At 53.8% G+C, this 15593-nt stretch overlaps 2 protein-coding genes across 2 annotated transcripts; both read left to right on the top strand.

Moving 5' to 3' along the window:
* The first annotated feature begins 359 nt into the window (after positions 1-359).
* ARMC5 (armadillo repeat containing 5) lies at positions 360-6841 on the top strand. The gene is made up of 6 exons (XM_037130444.2): positions 360-840; positions 2367-2474; positions 2576-3362; positions 4380-4885; positions 5514-5646; positions 5747-6841. The coding sequence occupies exons 1-6, from the start codon at positions 381-383 to the stop codon at positions 6564-6566; spliced, it is 2814 nt and encodes a 937-aa protein (XP_036986339.2). The 5' UTR covers positions 360-380; the 3' UTR covers positions 6567-6841.
* Positions 6842-9842: 3001 nt separating this feature from the next.
* On the top strand, positions 9843-15371 carry TGFB1I1 (transforming growth factor beta 1 induced transcript 1). The gene is made up of 11 exons (XM_037130452.2): positions 9843-10021; positions 11271-11386; positions 11510-11562; positions 11662-11804; positions 11974-12061; positions 12180-12285; positions 12405-12599; positions 13451-13624; positions 13932-14013; positions 14313-14461; positions 14694-15371. Exons 1-11 carry the CDS (start codon positions 10009-10011, stop codon positions 14958-14960), a joined length of 1386 nt encoding a protein of 461 aa, XP_036986347.2. The 5' UTR covers positions 9843-10008; the 3' UTR covers positions 14961-15371.
* The last annotated feature ends 222 nt before the right edge of the window (positions 15372-15593 follow it).

The raw sequence follows: 15593 nt of genomic DNA, 5'->3' as shown, positions 1-15593 counted from the left end.
ACACGATACTGAAACTCCATGGCCACAACTCTAGGATCTCCAAATTTCACCAACCCCCTCCTGGACCTCTGGGAAAGGGTTTCCCACTCTACCTGAACCAGGTGTGTTTAGCTTTGCGTGGACTACATATCCCAGCATGCACGGCACGTGCCTCCTGGACTCGCGCAACGATTAAATTACTACTACTCCCGAAGTGTTTTCTGCGACTGTGCAAGAGTCAGTACCGCGATCAAGAACTACAACTTCCGACTTGCTTAATGACTGCGGTGGCGCTATTTAGAAAGCGTCAGAGAGGAGGTTCCTGGCTACGTCCCTCTCTTCCAGTTCCGCTGCCGCGGATCCGCAGTAAAAGAGGGGCGGAGCCTTAGGCCTGAGCCAAGATGGCGGCTGCGAAACCAACCCCTGCGGACTCGCTCTCATTCTGCCTCTCGCAGCTCACAGCGGCGGCCGGGGAGGGTCTAGGAGGGCTAAAGGACACAGCTACCAACGAGACACCCTTAGGCCGTGCGCTCTTAGCCCTTCGCACGCGCTACGTCAAGGCAGCTGGGGGAATCGAGCGCTTCCGGGCACGCGGCGGACTCCTCCCCCTTCTCGCGCTGCTACGGCAAGCTTCCGCCGTAGGTCCCGCACCGTCCCTGACTGTCTCCGGCTCCGCCCCTTCGTCGGTGGAGTCTGAAGCTTCTGGTGGCCCCGCCCCCTCCGTTGCGTCCTCCTCGACTCCCTCCCTGCCTGCGCGCCTGCGCAAGACCCTGGACTTAGCGCTCAGCATCCTAGCCAACTGCTGTACAGAAGGGGCGTGCCGAACCGAAGTGCGCAGACTCGGAGGCATACTCCCTTTGGGTAAGTGCTCCGCCCTCATTTCCTAGAAAGATTCTATGCATGCTCACGTGTTTTGTGTCTGGGATGGCTTGAATTCTTTGTGTTGTCCTGGAAGAATGTGTTTTGTGACAGTGTGGCACACACACCTCTCAAGCTTTCAAGCCTCGTTACGTTACAGCTCTGTTTATAGTCAAGCCCTCCCAGATCAATAATTACAGCCATTGCCTGGGTATTGGTTGTCGGGCGCCTCCCTCGCCTCTGGCCTGGTGAGGCCAAAGGGGTTGTTTGGTGACTTTTAGATGATTTTGAGCCTCCATTTATGAGGTTCATAGCAGACAATGGCTCCTAAATTGACAGCCCTAAATGGCTCCTAAATTGTGGCTGTCATTTGATGAGCTAGAGCTTGGAAGATGTAGTGACTCTGCAGTCAGGTAGAACCCTCCGGTGCTAAGTTAAATGGGATAATAATAACTACTTCGCAATGCTGGAGTTGGGGGGAATGAAATACAGATATAGAACTAAAGTATTCTAAGCATAGACTGGGTACTTCAAGTTACTAAGAACTCGTACAGTTAGGAGCAAATCCTAACAAGACAGCAAGCTTTTGTTTCCCAGCAAAGTTGGCGCCTCCTAGTGGCAACGTTGCAAATACAGTTTATGCAGTTTAAGCCTGTATGAAATTATGCCAGTTTTTATAAAATCTTAAAATTTTTGGATAAAATAAAATATCGGTATACTTTAAATTTGCATAAAATTCATCTGGACCAAAATATGTTTGACAAGAGTCCTGGCACATTAGTTAGTCCTCAATAAATTAAAGATTTTATTATTAGTCATTCAGTCACTCTTTTGCCTTTTAAATATCTCCAATTCCATCCATTTCTATCCCTCTTCCATCATGTGCCCAGAGACCGATGTCCATGTTCTGGGCTGTGCTGGTAGCTGACTTGGTTCAAGCTACTTTCCTTTCTCACCAGGACTATTGCAACAAGCTCCTCGGTGCCTTATTCTTTTCCCCTAAAAATCCATTCTACCCCCTGATCACATCACTCCTATTCTTAAAGATCCATGTGGCCCTAGCTGGTGTAGCTCAGTGGATTGCGTGCGGGCCTGCAAACCCCACGATTGCGGTTCGATTCCCAGTCAGGGCACGTGCCTGGGTTGCAGGCCACTTCCCAGCAAGGGACTTACATTGATATTTCTCTCCTTCCCTTCCTCTAAAAAAAGATCCATGTGGCTCCCAGTGCCCTCACATTCAAGCCCTGATTCCTTGGCCTGGCATTTGAGGCTTTCCATGAGGTCATAGCAGACATTGAATGGTCTCACCTCTGGACCTTTGCAAAGGCTGCTTCTAAACCTGAAATGCCCTGTAACAGCCCCATCCATCATCCTTCTAGTAAATACCTACCTATTTAACCTTTCAGACCAAATAAGTATTAGTTTCTTCTGGAGGACTTTCCTGACCCCCTCTCAGGGCACATTTTTGAGGTGATTAATGAGAAAGACAAGAATGGGTATAACCCTTTAGGGGCCAAACTCTCTTGTAGTGACTATTCTTCAGTGTGTGAAGACAGACAGCATCCAGAACCGAACAGCCCGTGCCCTGGGAAACTTAGCCATGGAACCTGAGAGCTGTGGGGACATCCATTCTGCTGGTGAGCAGGCTATAATGATAGAGTTGGCTGGGGGCTTGAGGTGGGAGAGGGGCTTGGGTGTCTGTCTTTGCTCATTTTGTGTCCATACCTTCCCTCTTCAGGAGCTGTTCCCCTACTCGTTGAGAGTCTGACGGCCTGCCAGGACTCACAGTGCCTGCAGAGTGTGGTCCGTGCCCTCCGCAACCTGGCGGACTCACCCCAGCACCGCCTGGCCCTGGCACAGCAGGGAGCAGTGCGCCCACTGGCTGAGCTTCTGGCTGCTGCCCCAGACCCTGCACTGACCTTGGCCCTAGTCCGTGCCCTTCTAGAGCTGAGTCGAGGCTGCTCCCGGGCCTGTGCTGAGCAGCTAAGTCTGGGTGGGGGGCTAGGCCCACTGGTCAACCTGGCCTCCCACCCCAAAAGGGTGGTACGTGAGGCAGCTATCCTGACTCTTGCCAATCTGTGTGCCCAGGGCCTGGTACGGCCTGCACTGGGCAATGCTGGTGGTGTGGAGGTACTACTGGGTGAGCTCCAGCGGCGCCGGGGCACCAGTGGGGCTGGCCTAGCCTCCCAGCAGCCCCTGGTGCGGGCTGTGTGCCTACTCTGCCGGGAGGCCATCAACCGGGCCCGGCTGCGGGATGCTGGTGGTTTGGAGTTGCTGATGGGCCTGTTGCAGGATCCTCGTGCCAGTGCCTGGCACCCTCGTGTTGTGGCTGCCCTTGTGGGCTTCCTCTATGATACAGGGGCCCTGAGCCGGCTACAGGCCCTGGGACTTGTACCTCTCTTGGCTGGGCAGCTGTGTGGTGATGCTGGTGATGAGGAAGAAGAAGGAAGAGAAGCTGCTTCCTGGGACTTTCCTGAGGAGCAGACCCCTGAGCGGGTAGAGGCTGGAAGCTTCCGAAGCCTCAGGTGAGTCCCCACCTGAGCTTTAGGATGGGGGTCTGTGTCTGCTCTCTTCGCTACCCTTACTCTGCTTCTGTCTTGGTAAGACTTTCATTGACTCTGCCTCCTGATTCCTTGTTTTCCCCCGGTGTGACCACTTTCCAGTCCCCATTAAACACACCTTATCTCCCCTGGGTCCACCTTTGACTGTGGCACCACCCCAGCACCTCTGAACTTTGGGGTCCAGACAGGTGCACTGGAAGGTAGTATTCGCACTGGTCGTTATAGTATACTCTGGAGTCAAAGTTCTAATTTTGGTACTACCACTTACAAGCTGAGTTATCATGGGAAGGTTAACTTCTCTGAGCCTCCCATTCCTTACATACCTACCCCACAGAGTTCTTATAAAGATTAAATAAGGGAACTTTGCACCATACATGGCACTAAACACTGCTCGATAAACGTCAGCCATCTTTGAACTCTCTGACTTCATCCCTTGCTGTTCTCCCTGGTGCCCACTACACTCTTGCACAATGGCCTCCTAGCTACGTTTTTAACATGACAGGTAAATACCATCTCAGGGCCTCTTTGGTTGCTGTTCCCTCTGCCTAGAGCACTTTACCTCCCATGTGTCTTGACTAGATCTTACCTTCTCAGTGAGGGTACCATCACTACTATTTTTAAATGTCAGCTTTTCCCTCTTCCAGCTTTTTTCTATTCATGTGTACCCCTTCACTAACTCCACACTAACATACCTTATGGTTTCCGTGTTTATTTTGTTATTTGTTTCTACTTACCAGAATATAAACTCTATAAGAAGACAGGAAGTTTTGTTTATCGCTACTTCCCAACATTTAAAATGGAGCTTGGTACATAAGAAGCATCAGTGTTGCTGAATGACTTTGGGTTTTTCCCCCTCCTCTCTCTCTCCCCTTTCTTCCCGTCTGGCCACTTCTCCCCCTCTCCCAGGCTTCTGCCACCTTTTTTTGGCACTCCCCCCTTGCCTTGGCTCTGAGTTCAGTCTCCTTTTTCTCCCCTCTGCAGGTCATGGCTGATATCTGAGGGCTATGCTGCCGGCCCCGGAGACATCTCCCCAGACTGGTCTCCAGAGCGCTGTCCGCTGCCTCCACCACCTGAGCTGGCTGAACCAGCCAGCCCTGCCCGGGGCTCAGCCTTTGTGCGGACACCTCGTGTGCTGCGCACACCAGGGCGCAGTCCTGCCGCTGCTGAGGAACCTTGGGGCCGCGAGGGGCCAGCGCTGCTGCTGCTTTCGCGGTTCTCCCAGGCTCCAGACCCAAGTGGGGCACTGGTGACAGGCCCGGCTCTCTGTGGTCTACTGGCCTACGTGACGGGTGCACCAGGCCCACCGAGCCCGCGTGCACTGCGTATCCTGACACGCCTCACCTGCAACCCTGCCTGCCTCGAGGCCTTTGTGCGCAGCTACGGAGCTGCACTGCTGCGTGCCTGGCTGGTGCTTGGTGTCGCCCCGGAGGACTGGCCCACTCTGCGTTCCCGGCCCTTCACCCTGCGCAGCCAGCACCATGAGCTAGGTGTGTCTCCCTGCACCTCTCTGCCTTATTTTCCACTTTTGCCTTCAATAAGCTCAGAACCTTGCCTCTCAACTCCTCCCTCTCTGACGTCTCAGTCCATACAACCCTAGCCACCAGGAATGAGGAGGGGAAGGCTCCATCCTGTTCCACTGTCTCAGCCTCCAATGCTCTGCTCCATACTTTGCCCAAGTCTTGGGGCCCAGATACTCCCAAACCAGGCTTGGCCCCGGTAACTTAGAATTGTGCCTGTTGGCATTTCCTTCCCCAGTCTACACTTGGCTCTGCACTGTCGCCGACTGGTGAACCCAGGTTTAGATCCCATGTCTTCCCAGGTCCCCACCACCATTTACAACACTACCAGGGACTGCCCTCTTCTGTGTCCTGTTGCAGTCCATGATGGCCCTGACTTACTCCCTGACCATCCCACTTACTGTTCCTGCCCTTGACTTCCAGTTCCTGGCACTGGACCCCATCTCTCCAGAGCCTGCATCCTCCTTTCCTGTGTCCTTTTTTCTTGCCCTGAGGTTTTACCCATCTTCCTTTCAGGGGCCCAGAGGCCTGCCTTGTCCATCCCACCCCAATCTTGGACACCAGCTCCCAACCTGACCTACTCTGCCCATCCCTGCAGGTGAGATGCTGCTGCAGAACCTGACTGTGCAGGCGGAATCGCCCTTTGGAGTGGGTGCCCTCACTCACCTGCTGCTCTCTGGTAGTCCTGAGGACCGTGTGGCCTGTGCATTGACCCTGCCCTTCATCTGTCGGTGAGGGGGATATGGGTACCTTGCAGGGACCAGGGGAGCAAGATTGCGATTCCCCGGCCTTCCTTTTCTACCTTCTGAAGGATTCTCTTTCTCCTCGCAGGAAGCCCTCTCTATGGCGCCGACTACTTCTGGACCAGGGCGGCCTTCGTCTCCTCCTCTCAGCACTGACTCGGCCAACTCCACACCCACTCTTCCTCTTCTTTGCCGCAGACTCTCTTTCCTGCCTCCAAAGCCTGATGTCTCCCACTGTGAGCCCAGCCCTCCCACCTACAATCCCCTTGGACCTAGACCTGCCCTCCCCTTGCCTCTATGAACCTCTGTTGGGCCCAGCCCCCAGCCCAGCCCCTGATCTACACTTCCTGCTGGACTCAGGTCTACGGCTCCCTGCCCAGCGGGCTGCCTCATCTACTGCCTCCCCTTTCTTCCGGGCCCTGCTAGCTGGCAGCTTTGCCGAAGCCCAGATGGACCTAGTGCCTCTTCGAGGCCTGTCACCCAGTGCAGCCTGGCCTATCCTGCATCACTTACATGGCTGCCGGGGCTGCGGAGCAGCCTTGCGGCCCATTCCCCTGCCAGGCCGGCCCCTGCTGGGCTCAGAGGTTGAGGAGGCACTGGAGGCTGCGGGCCGTTTCCTGCTGCCTGGGCTGGAGGAGGAGCTGGAAGAGGCTGTGGGGCATATCCACCTGGGACCCCAAGGTAGCCCAGAATCAGTGAGTGAGGTATTCCGCCTGGGCCGACCCCGGCTGGCTGTCCACTGTGCCCGCTGGACACTGAGGCAAGGGCAGTGCCCTAGGAAGCGGGCCCTGGCCTTAGTGGGGCTTGTAGAAGCAGCAGGCGAGGAAGCAGGTCCCCTGACTGAGGCTTTACTGGCTGTGGTGATGGGAATTGAAATGGAAAGCAGGGGTCCCAGCCTAGACTGTTGATATCCCCTTGGAGGAGACCCAAGAGTTACTGGCTATGAAGGTAGCCTTACTCAGAGTGGCATGGGGAGGAGGCTAAGCAGAAGTCACCACCGAGGACTGACAGGAGGTTGAAACTAGACCCCGAGACGATGGGCTGAAGACTCAGGAGTGAGAAGCCAAGACCAAGGTCCAGACATGGGACTCATGATATGGAGAAGAGCCAAGGGCCCCAAGCCACCCTGGCTTTGCCCAGCCTTCTGGAATTGGGATTAAAACTTTGGAGTTGGATACCCCTATTATGCGGTGTCTCTGCTTACTTTTCTGTGGGCATCTATTCACCCATAAAATAGGGCCTTGTCCAGGTCTCTGTATCTTGCTTGATACAGGCCACCCTTGGCGTGTAAGAGTTTAATAAATAAAATGCAGCCCTAGAATAAAAGAGTTCCCAGGCTTCTCCCTAGGATGTGGTTTTTGGCCCCTAGGGAAGTCCACTTCCTGCTCATATGTCTTCATAGCTCAGACAGCCACTCAACTGGATGCAGACCTTGGTCAGGGCTGAGAGGACAGTGCTGAGGGAATGCTGTTGGTTTGGTAGTGGATGGCCAAGGACTTGGCCTTACTGTTTTCTAAGTGTCCCTCACCCCTCTCGGCCTTCAGTCTCTGGGTCCAAGTGCCCTCCTGCTGTTTGACTGAAGGAAGACCTACTGTGTTCATGGAGTCTCTGAAGCCCTGTCTCGGTCATGCCCAGAGGGTCAAAGCCCTGGCCTGGCACTGAGGTGAGGGAAGAGATCATATTGCTTTGGTCTCCAAGGTGGGGCCTCCACACCCAACTCCCAGATCGCTGACCACTCAGGTGGCAGCCTAACTTTGCGGAGAATGCCTGGACCGAGCCTGCCAGCCAGCCTCTGCGGCGCTAAGGCTGACAGTGCCGCCTCTGCCTCTGTGAGCATTTGTCCAGGTCTCCCTTTATCAGGCTGTGTTAGAGCCACCCAGACAGCTGTTTAAAGGATATTTTAAAATGATGCCTGAGCCCTTTCGGATTGATTTGGACTGAGGGGAGGGTGCCCTGGCTGTCAGTTTTTAAAAACGCCCGGAAGTTGGCCCTGATCAGTGTGGCATGGTTGTGCGTTGCGCTACAAGCTGAAAGGTCAAGGGTTCAATTTCCTGTCAGGGCACTTGGCCGGGTTTGGGTTCAGTTTCTAGTAGCGGGGTGGACAAGAGGTAACACATCAGTGTTTCTCTCCTTCACTTTTTTCCTCCCCCTCACTCTAAAAATAAAGTCATGTCCCTGGCTGACGTAGCTCAGTGGATTGAGCACAGGCCTGTGAACCAAAAGATCGCTGTTCAATTCCAAGTCAGGGCACATGCCTGGGTTGCAGGCCAGTTCCCAGCAGGGGCCAGTTCCCAGCAGGGGACGCACGAAAGGCAACCATACATTGATGTTTCTCTCCCTCTCTCCTTCCCTTCCCCTCTAAAGATAAATAAATAAAATCTTTTAAAAAATTACAACCTAGAAAATAAATAAATAAAAGTCTTAAATATCCACAGGTTCTGATTTGCTGCTGTTGCCCCCCACCCCTTCAGTTTAATTAATGTGGCCTATTGCCTTACAGGAAAAATACAGAATTAAGATTAATTCTTATATGGATTTCAGCTCAAAATCAGGACTATATTATAAGAGATAGCATTAGCAAATATAACTACACAGTTGAGAGCCATCTATGGCACTGTGGTTCTTATATTTTTTCTGAATCATAGTCTTAAAACAAGGACTGGACCCTATTCTACACTTGTGAGCCTTGTTTTAAGCATTTGCTCCATTTACAACACAACATTGTATACCTCAATTTCACATACAAAGAAATATGTGCTGTAAGAAAGGTTACAGCTTAATTAAAAAGTATACATATAAATTAAAGCCCATGTGAAATACTAAATTCCTCACCCAACGAAACCACCATTTTGTGTGAAGTAATTTACAGTGATGCTCTGCTGTCCAGTTGCAGCAGCAGATGAGTACAGTCACACCTCAGTACTCGTTGGCTTCAGAACTCAAATCCTGTACTCGGTGCATTCTGGAAGGAAAAATATGTTTTGGCACTCAGCACCTGCTCAGAGTTCGTTGCACTTTCAAAGAGCTTGTATGAGTCACAATGCCACCCTACGAGAAGAAATGCTTCATCACTCGTGTTCTGTGTTCAGTAGTCGTTGGTTTCAGCACCGGTCATAAATTCCAGAACAAATTAACCACAAATACTGAGGTACCACTGTCTCTTGTAAATTGTTTTTAATCCTCACCTGAAGATATTTTATTGATCTGAGAGAGAAAGAGAGAAACACCCATCAGTTGTCTCCTGTACACACCCTGCGTGATCGGAGATTGAATTGAACCCACAACCTTTTGGTGTTTGGGAAGACGCTCCAACTGAGCCACCCAGCCAGGGTCCGGCCAGCTGAATTTCTAAGGCTAAAGTGTGCATGTCTGGACTCAGGTCTGGGTCAAGGCCCACATTCCAATGGCTGTGCACTATTGTGTGTGTCTCTACGGAAGGCTTCTTGTTCCTTTATGTCACTGAAGTCTGTGTCTTTCTTCTCTCCGTTCAACAGTATCTTGGGAAGGAATTTTTTTGGACCAGGTCTGGGTCACCTCACTGTTAGGGAAGGTTTTTGTCTCGAAGGCTGGCTGGGTGGGGTCTGGCTGCCTGGGAGTGCTTTCTGAGTCTGCATGAAGCTTGTGCCTGCGTTTCAGTTAAATTGTGTCTGCGTGGATGTTTTCAGGTCTTGGAGAGAAGGTCCTGCTCTTGAGTCTGCGGAAGGGTTCATTGTGTCTCTGTCTCTGAGAGATTTGTGTTTAGTATTTTGCCTTTTGGGAGCTCTGTTTATGTCATTGTTTGTCAGCATCACTAAGGGAAGGTCTCTGAACTTGGGCTCTGACTGATGCTTAGAACATAATTTCTGCCCTCAACCCCAAAATTGTGTCTGGATCAAGTCTCACAGGAAAGGCCTGGGTGGAAGAAGGGCTCTGTCTGACACTCAGGATGCTAACTTTTGGGAGGTGTCTGCTTGCGGGCCTCAGTCTGTGTTTCAGAGTCTGACTGGGCGTAGATTCCGGGCAAGGTCTGGAAGAGCCACTTCTCTGACTCTGGCTGTGGCCGCCTGGGGCTCCTTGCAGCTGAGGCCAAGGGTGGGGTGTGGCAGCTTCCCTACAAGCAGGGGGGCTGGGCCTGCGTGGACGGCAATCCTCCCTCCCATATTACACGCCCCCACCCAGGATTCTCCCGTCCATTGCCCCCCACTCCCCCCACCTTTCCCTCTAGCCCCATCCCAACAGATCCCGGCTTCCTTACATGGTCACGGCTGGGCCTTGAGCTCCCGGACGTCCTCCCCCACCCCCACCACCCTCCGCCCCCACCGGACACGGCCCCCGCCCAGCAAGCCCAGCGTGGTCTGCCTGCGCCCCACCATGGAGGACCTGGGTGAGTGGGGCCCGAGTCCCCTTGGACGCAGCCCTTCACCAGCCTCTGGACCGCTTCCCCATCCTGGAGCCCCCTGGCACTCCCCCGCATCTCCTCATCCTGCCTCCTGTCTTCTCGCTTCTGGTCTCTGCCCGCGCCTTCTTTCCGACTCCACGTCCCCCTTCCTGCCTCTCCCTTCCTGCCTCTCCCTGGCCGGCTGCTCCCTCCCTCCTCTTCTCGCTCTGCTGCAGATAGATGGGCAGGGAGATGCAGTGCCCGCCCGTGGGCGCCTGGGCTCAGGGGCTGGCTGTAGGATGGGAGCAGTTAAAGGGGTCTTGGGTCCGGGACTGGGAAAGTAGACAGGAAGGGAGGCTATGACATCAAGTTCTGGAAAAGAAAGGGGTCTGCCCTAGGGTTTTGGGAAGGAAAGAGTTAAAGCTTCCTAAGTTTGGTAGGGGTCAGATAGATGCCAGGGAGAGGTTAAGGGTTCCACCACAGTGCTCAGAGATGAAGAGTAAAGGGGCAGGAACTTATAGGTTCTGGAAGGGAGAGGCGATGGTGGGTATCGGGTAGTGGTGTCCCGGTGGGAAAGAGGCATTTTGTACTCCCTGTCTGTTGGAACTCGGGCTAGAAGGCAGTGCCTTCCAACTGTGAGGCAGAAGGGGTTCCAGCACCTTGCAATAGGGGGTGCTGCTCAGTAGGGGTTACGAGCTCTGGGGGGAGAATAAGCCAATCAGAAAGCAGGTCCCCGCAGACTCACCAATGAGGTGCATAGGGTGGGACCCAGTCCTGGAGGTGGGCCAGAGCAGAGTGGGCCTGCTCAGGTCTGGGGAAGAATTGGGCGTGGCAAAAAAAAGCATCCAATCTGAAAGCTGGGTGCCAGGCATGTAGCCAATTGAGCAATTTGGGGTGGAGCCAAACTCGGCTCCGGTAAAGAGCCAATTTTGACTGCATTAGGGAAGATTTTGAGAATTAAAAAAAAACAACAACAAAAAACAGGCTGCTGGATTTGTGCATGACTGCCAGGATGAGCCATATGGGATATTCTGGACATAAATATACACATGCACACCCCAGACATGCTGCCTTTCCATGTCTCCGCCTTGGTCTGGCCTTGTGTTTCCTTCTGATTATTCATCTCTGCTCTCAATACTTGCTTTTGTCTTCAAATACTGTCCACTTGGAACCCTTATCCTCTCATATCTTAAGGCCCTGTCTGTGCCCTAACCTTGACCTCTCAACCTCTCACCCTGATGGCCTCTCCTTGCAGATGCCCTGCTCTCTGACCTGGAGACCACCACCTCACACATGCCAAGGTCAGGGGCTCCCAAAGAGCGACCCCCAGAGCCCGTCACGTCTTCCCAGCCCTATGGCCACCAGTCACAGGTGAGATCAGAGGCTATGGACTGGGACAACCACTAGGGCCAGGCTGGCCAAGGCTAGGGGAATCTGGGCCTGAGTGAGACAAAGTACAGACCTGTCATCCCGCACATGTGTCTGTCTCTGTAGATGAGGTCTGGGGAGTCTTTAGGAGCCTCTGGAGATAAGGACCATCTGTACAGGTAAGGGGCCTGGGAACTAGAGAATGGGAAAGTCAACCAGGACTCAAGGTGAGACTTGGATTCCCCACCCCGAACCCAAGCTCCCACCTTGTTTCCCAGCACGGTATGCAAGCCTCAGTCTCCAAAGCCTGTGGCCCCTGCGGCTCCACCATTCTCCTCTTCCAGCGGTGTCTTGGGCACAGGGCTCTGTGAGCTAGACCGGTTGCTTCAGGAACTTAATGCTACTCAGTTCAACATCACAGGTACCAAGGTTGCTGAGATAGGTCTTGATGGGATGGGGGCAGGGCAGGGAAGAGCAGAGATTAAGGGGTGTAGATTTTTCAGGGTAGCAGCTAATAGGACACAAAGCCTTAGGTGGGAGGGTGGGTAGAGCATGGCCCTATGTCCAGAGCCCTTCTCTCCTCTCTGCAGATGAAATAATGTCTCAGTTCCCATCTAGCAAGGAGACTGCAGGGGAGCAGAAGGAAGACCAATCTGAGGACAAGAAAAGGCCCAGCCTGTGAGTTTGGCACAGTTGGCAGGGCAAGAAGAGCGGTGATCGGCCTTGGATACCTGAGTTACTGGAGGGATCATTATTCTGGGAGGCTCTGAGCTGACACAAGCTGTTTCCTTCACAGCCCTCCCAGCCCATCCCCTGTTCTCTCAAAACCTTCGGCCACCTCCGCCACCCTGGAACTGGATAGACTGATGGCCTCGCTCTCTGACTTCCGAGTCCAGAACCATGTGAGTCAGGCAGGGGGGTGGGCCACTGTGGTTTTGTGGCTTCCTAACCCATTTTAGACCTTTCCACTTGTGCTGCCATTGCTGACTCAACTCCCTCCCTATTGTCCTCCCTATTGTAGCTTCCAGCTTCTGGGCCAACCCAGCCACCAGTGCCAAGTTCTGGGAATGAGGGCTCCCCACCCTCACCGGGGCCAACTAGCAAGGGCAGCTTAGACACCATGCTGGGGCTGCTGCAGTCCGACCTCAGCCGCCGTGGCATTCCCACCCAGGCCAAGGGCCTCTGTGGCTCCTGCAATAAACCTATTGCTGGGCAAGTAAGTGGAGCTCTGTGGATAGAGTGATACAGACCCATGTACCCATGATCTTCGCTGAGAGCCAGCCTTTGTGCTGTTCCATTTTAATAAGTAACTCTGGAAAGCGGGTATTATTGTCATTCATATATTATGAATGAAGAAACTGAAGCTCTGAGTCACACAGCAAGTAAGTGGCAGGGTGAGAATTCCAACCCAGTTACCGTTTATTATGGTCCTTCTCTGTGCCGGGCACAGTGCTACTCGCTCCTTCACAAACCCACATCTCATTGGTTCTTCGCAAAATCCTAGTTGGCTCCACCCACCACAAGCCTGTTTCTCCTCTACTAGAGTCTGGTTTGGTTCTTGGCTTATTGACTGGGCAGATATGATTTACAATAACTATACCTAGTGGTTGACATAGATTGTCCTGGCCGATCAAGTGCCCGCTTCCATCCCAGAATTCCCAATTTGAGCAAAGCAGGTGGCATTGACCTCCAGGGGCCTTAGGCACTTTTGCCTTCATACGTCTCTTCTTCCATGGAAAAAATATTTAAAATTGTATTTTATGACTGTGTTCATGTAAAGATGAATACATTAATATTATATATGGAATCATTTTTTTCTAGCTTAGTTTTTTCTTCTGAATTTAAAAGAAATTACAACGCTCCTAAAATGTACTGTGGGCCCTAGGAAGCGTGCTGGAAGACCTGGGTTGGAGCTCCATCACTTACAAGACTGAGTGACTTGAACATTAGATTCTTCATCCTCATCTCTCAGAGATGAAACTTGAAAAGTGCCATGCAATCCTTAGTTTACTGGGGACATGGTAGCCCAAGGGCCACTCTAACCCCGGCCTCACCCCCAACTCGAAGGTGGTGACTGCTCTGGGGCGTGCTTGGCACCCTGAGCACTTCGTTTGCAGTGGCTGTTCCACGGCCCTGGGAGGCAGCAGCTTCTTCGAGAAGGATGGAGCCCCCTTCTGCCCTGAGTGCTACTTCCAGCGCTTCTCCCCACGATGTGGCCTCTGCAATCAACCCATTCGACATGTGAGCCCTGACTGGCCCGCAAGCTCCTACACGGTCTCACCCAAGGAGCCTGTGAGATAGGCTTCTTCCACTCACAGTCCCCTCCCTCCCTCCGCCCCCCACCCCCTCCCACCCAGGCAACCCTGCACCTTGGCCTCTTCCATATTCCTTCAGATTCTGCCTTCTCTCTTTGTCTCCCAAGTTCCTCCGTAGGTCTCCCTCGCCTCAACTGACATTTCATTCAACCCACTCACCTAGGCTCAGGGTGGGAGAGGGAGGGAAGAAGGGATGGAGGGTAACACTGAGTGTCCACTTTCATTTCCTACAGAAGATGGTTACTGCCTTGGGAACCCACTGGCACCCAGAGCATTTCTGCTGCGTCAGTTGCGGGGAACCCTTTGGAGATGAGGGTGAGCTTGACTCCCACCTTCAAAGCCATGGGTCTGCTTTATGTCCCACCTCGCGCCCTTTGGCCCAGTTGACTAAGACCTCCTTAGTCCTTGGGGCTATGAATTTTCTCCTGCTCTCTTCGGGCCCCAAACCCTCCCTCCTGTGGGTTCCCATCTGATCCTCTTCAGCTCTGCACCACCACCCCAACCCCCACCTCTCCGCAGACCTCGTCCCCCACTCCCTACTGCTCGCTCTGGCCCCACAGTTTTCACACCGCGTAGGACCGTTTTCTTTCAGCCCACACGGTTTGCGCCCCTAGGTTTTCACGAGCGCGAGGGCCGCCCGTACTGCCGCCGGGACTTCCTGCAGCTCTTCGCCCCACGCTGCCAGGGCTGCCAAGGCCCCATTCTGGATAACTACATCTCAGCGCTCAGTGCACTCTGGCACCCTGACTGTTTCGTCTGCAGGGTGCGCTCCGTGGAGGCGGGGCTTGGGGTGGATGTGCCAAGTGCGGGGGGGGGGGGGAGAGTAGGATCCCGAGGTGGGTGATTATTCAGGGCAGGATGTTCCTAGAGGCAAGGCTTCAAGTCTCAGTGGCACTGTGGGGAGACGGATGGAGAGGGGTCATTCGACTCACAAATTGAATTGTATGGTGGCGGTTCAGCCGCTGATCCATTCTGTCACTACTGCCCTTCCCCAGGAATGCTTCGCACCCTTCTCAGCAGGCAGCTTTTACGAGCACGAGGGCCGCCCACTGTGTGAGAACCATTTCCACGCGCGGCGCGGTTCGCTGTGCGCCACGTGTGGCCTCCCGGTGACCGGACGATGTGTGTCTGCCCTGGGCCGCCGCTTCCACCCGGACCACTTCACCTGCACCTTCTGCCTGCGCCCGCTCACCAAGGGCTCCTTCCAAGAGCGCGCCAGCAAGCCCTACTGCCAGCCCTGCTTCCTCAAGCTCTTTGGCTGACTCTCAGTCCCCCAAAATCCCGCCCTTCCTCCAAATCCCGCCCTTCCCGAAAAGCTCGAGCTCTTGAGACTCCAAGGCCTTGCTCTCTGAGCTCCTGGCTTTCCCTAACCCCACCCTATAAGCACCACCAGCTGTAGAGACCCGCCCCTAAGGTATCCTACTCTACATTCTCCCGGCCAATCCCAAGGCCACACACCCGCACAGCGGGACACAGATTGACTAGCACCCCTCCTGAGCCCTTCACTTTATTCCTAACCTCAAGGGGACCCCGACTGCAGGAAGGCCCTTGCAATTACCACTGATCAGAAGCCAGGCTAGTACATTCCGCACCCCGCACCCCTCCCCCCGCCCCGCGCCCACTGCTCTGTGCATTTTATTTTCTATCTACATAAATACACAGTCCACGTTGCACTGGTGCTGTGTTTGCACCGGCAAGCCTTGCCTTGGGACGCCCCGCCCCTTGTGAAGGTTCTTTCTACAGCCGGTTCTAGGCCACCGCCTTGTGGCTGGAGCGAGACCTGCAGCCTTGGCCTTCGCGTGTCAGATGAGCCTGACGCTGGAAAAGACAACGACCAGAGCCGCCTTGTAAAGATCGTGGCAGAGCCAGCACAGGAGCTCAAGCTGGGCCCCCTA

The sequence above is a fragment of the Artibeus jamaicensis genome, unplaced genomic scaffold (assembly GCF_021234435.1).
Source record: "Artibeus jamaicensis isolate MK-2021 breed Jamaican fruit bat unplaced genomic scaffold, CSHL_Jam_final contig_700, whole genome shotgun sequence".
Lineage (NCBI taxonomy): Eukaryota > Metazoa > Chordata > Mammalia > Chiroptera > Phyllostomidae > Artibeus > Artibeus jamaicensis.
The sequence above is the reverse complement of the archived record's forward strand: the minus strand, read 5'-3'. Positions and strand labels throughout refer to the sequence as shown.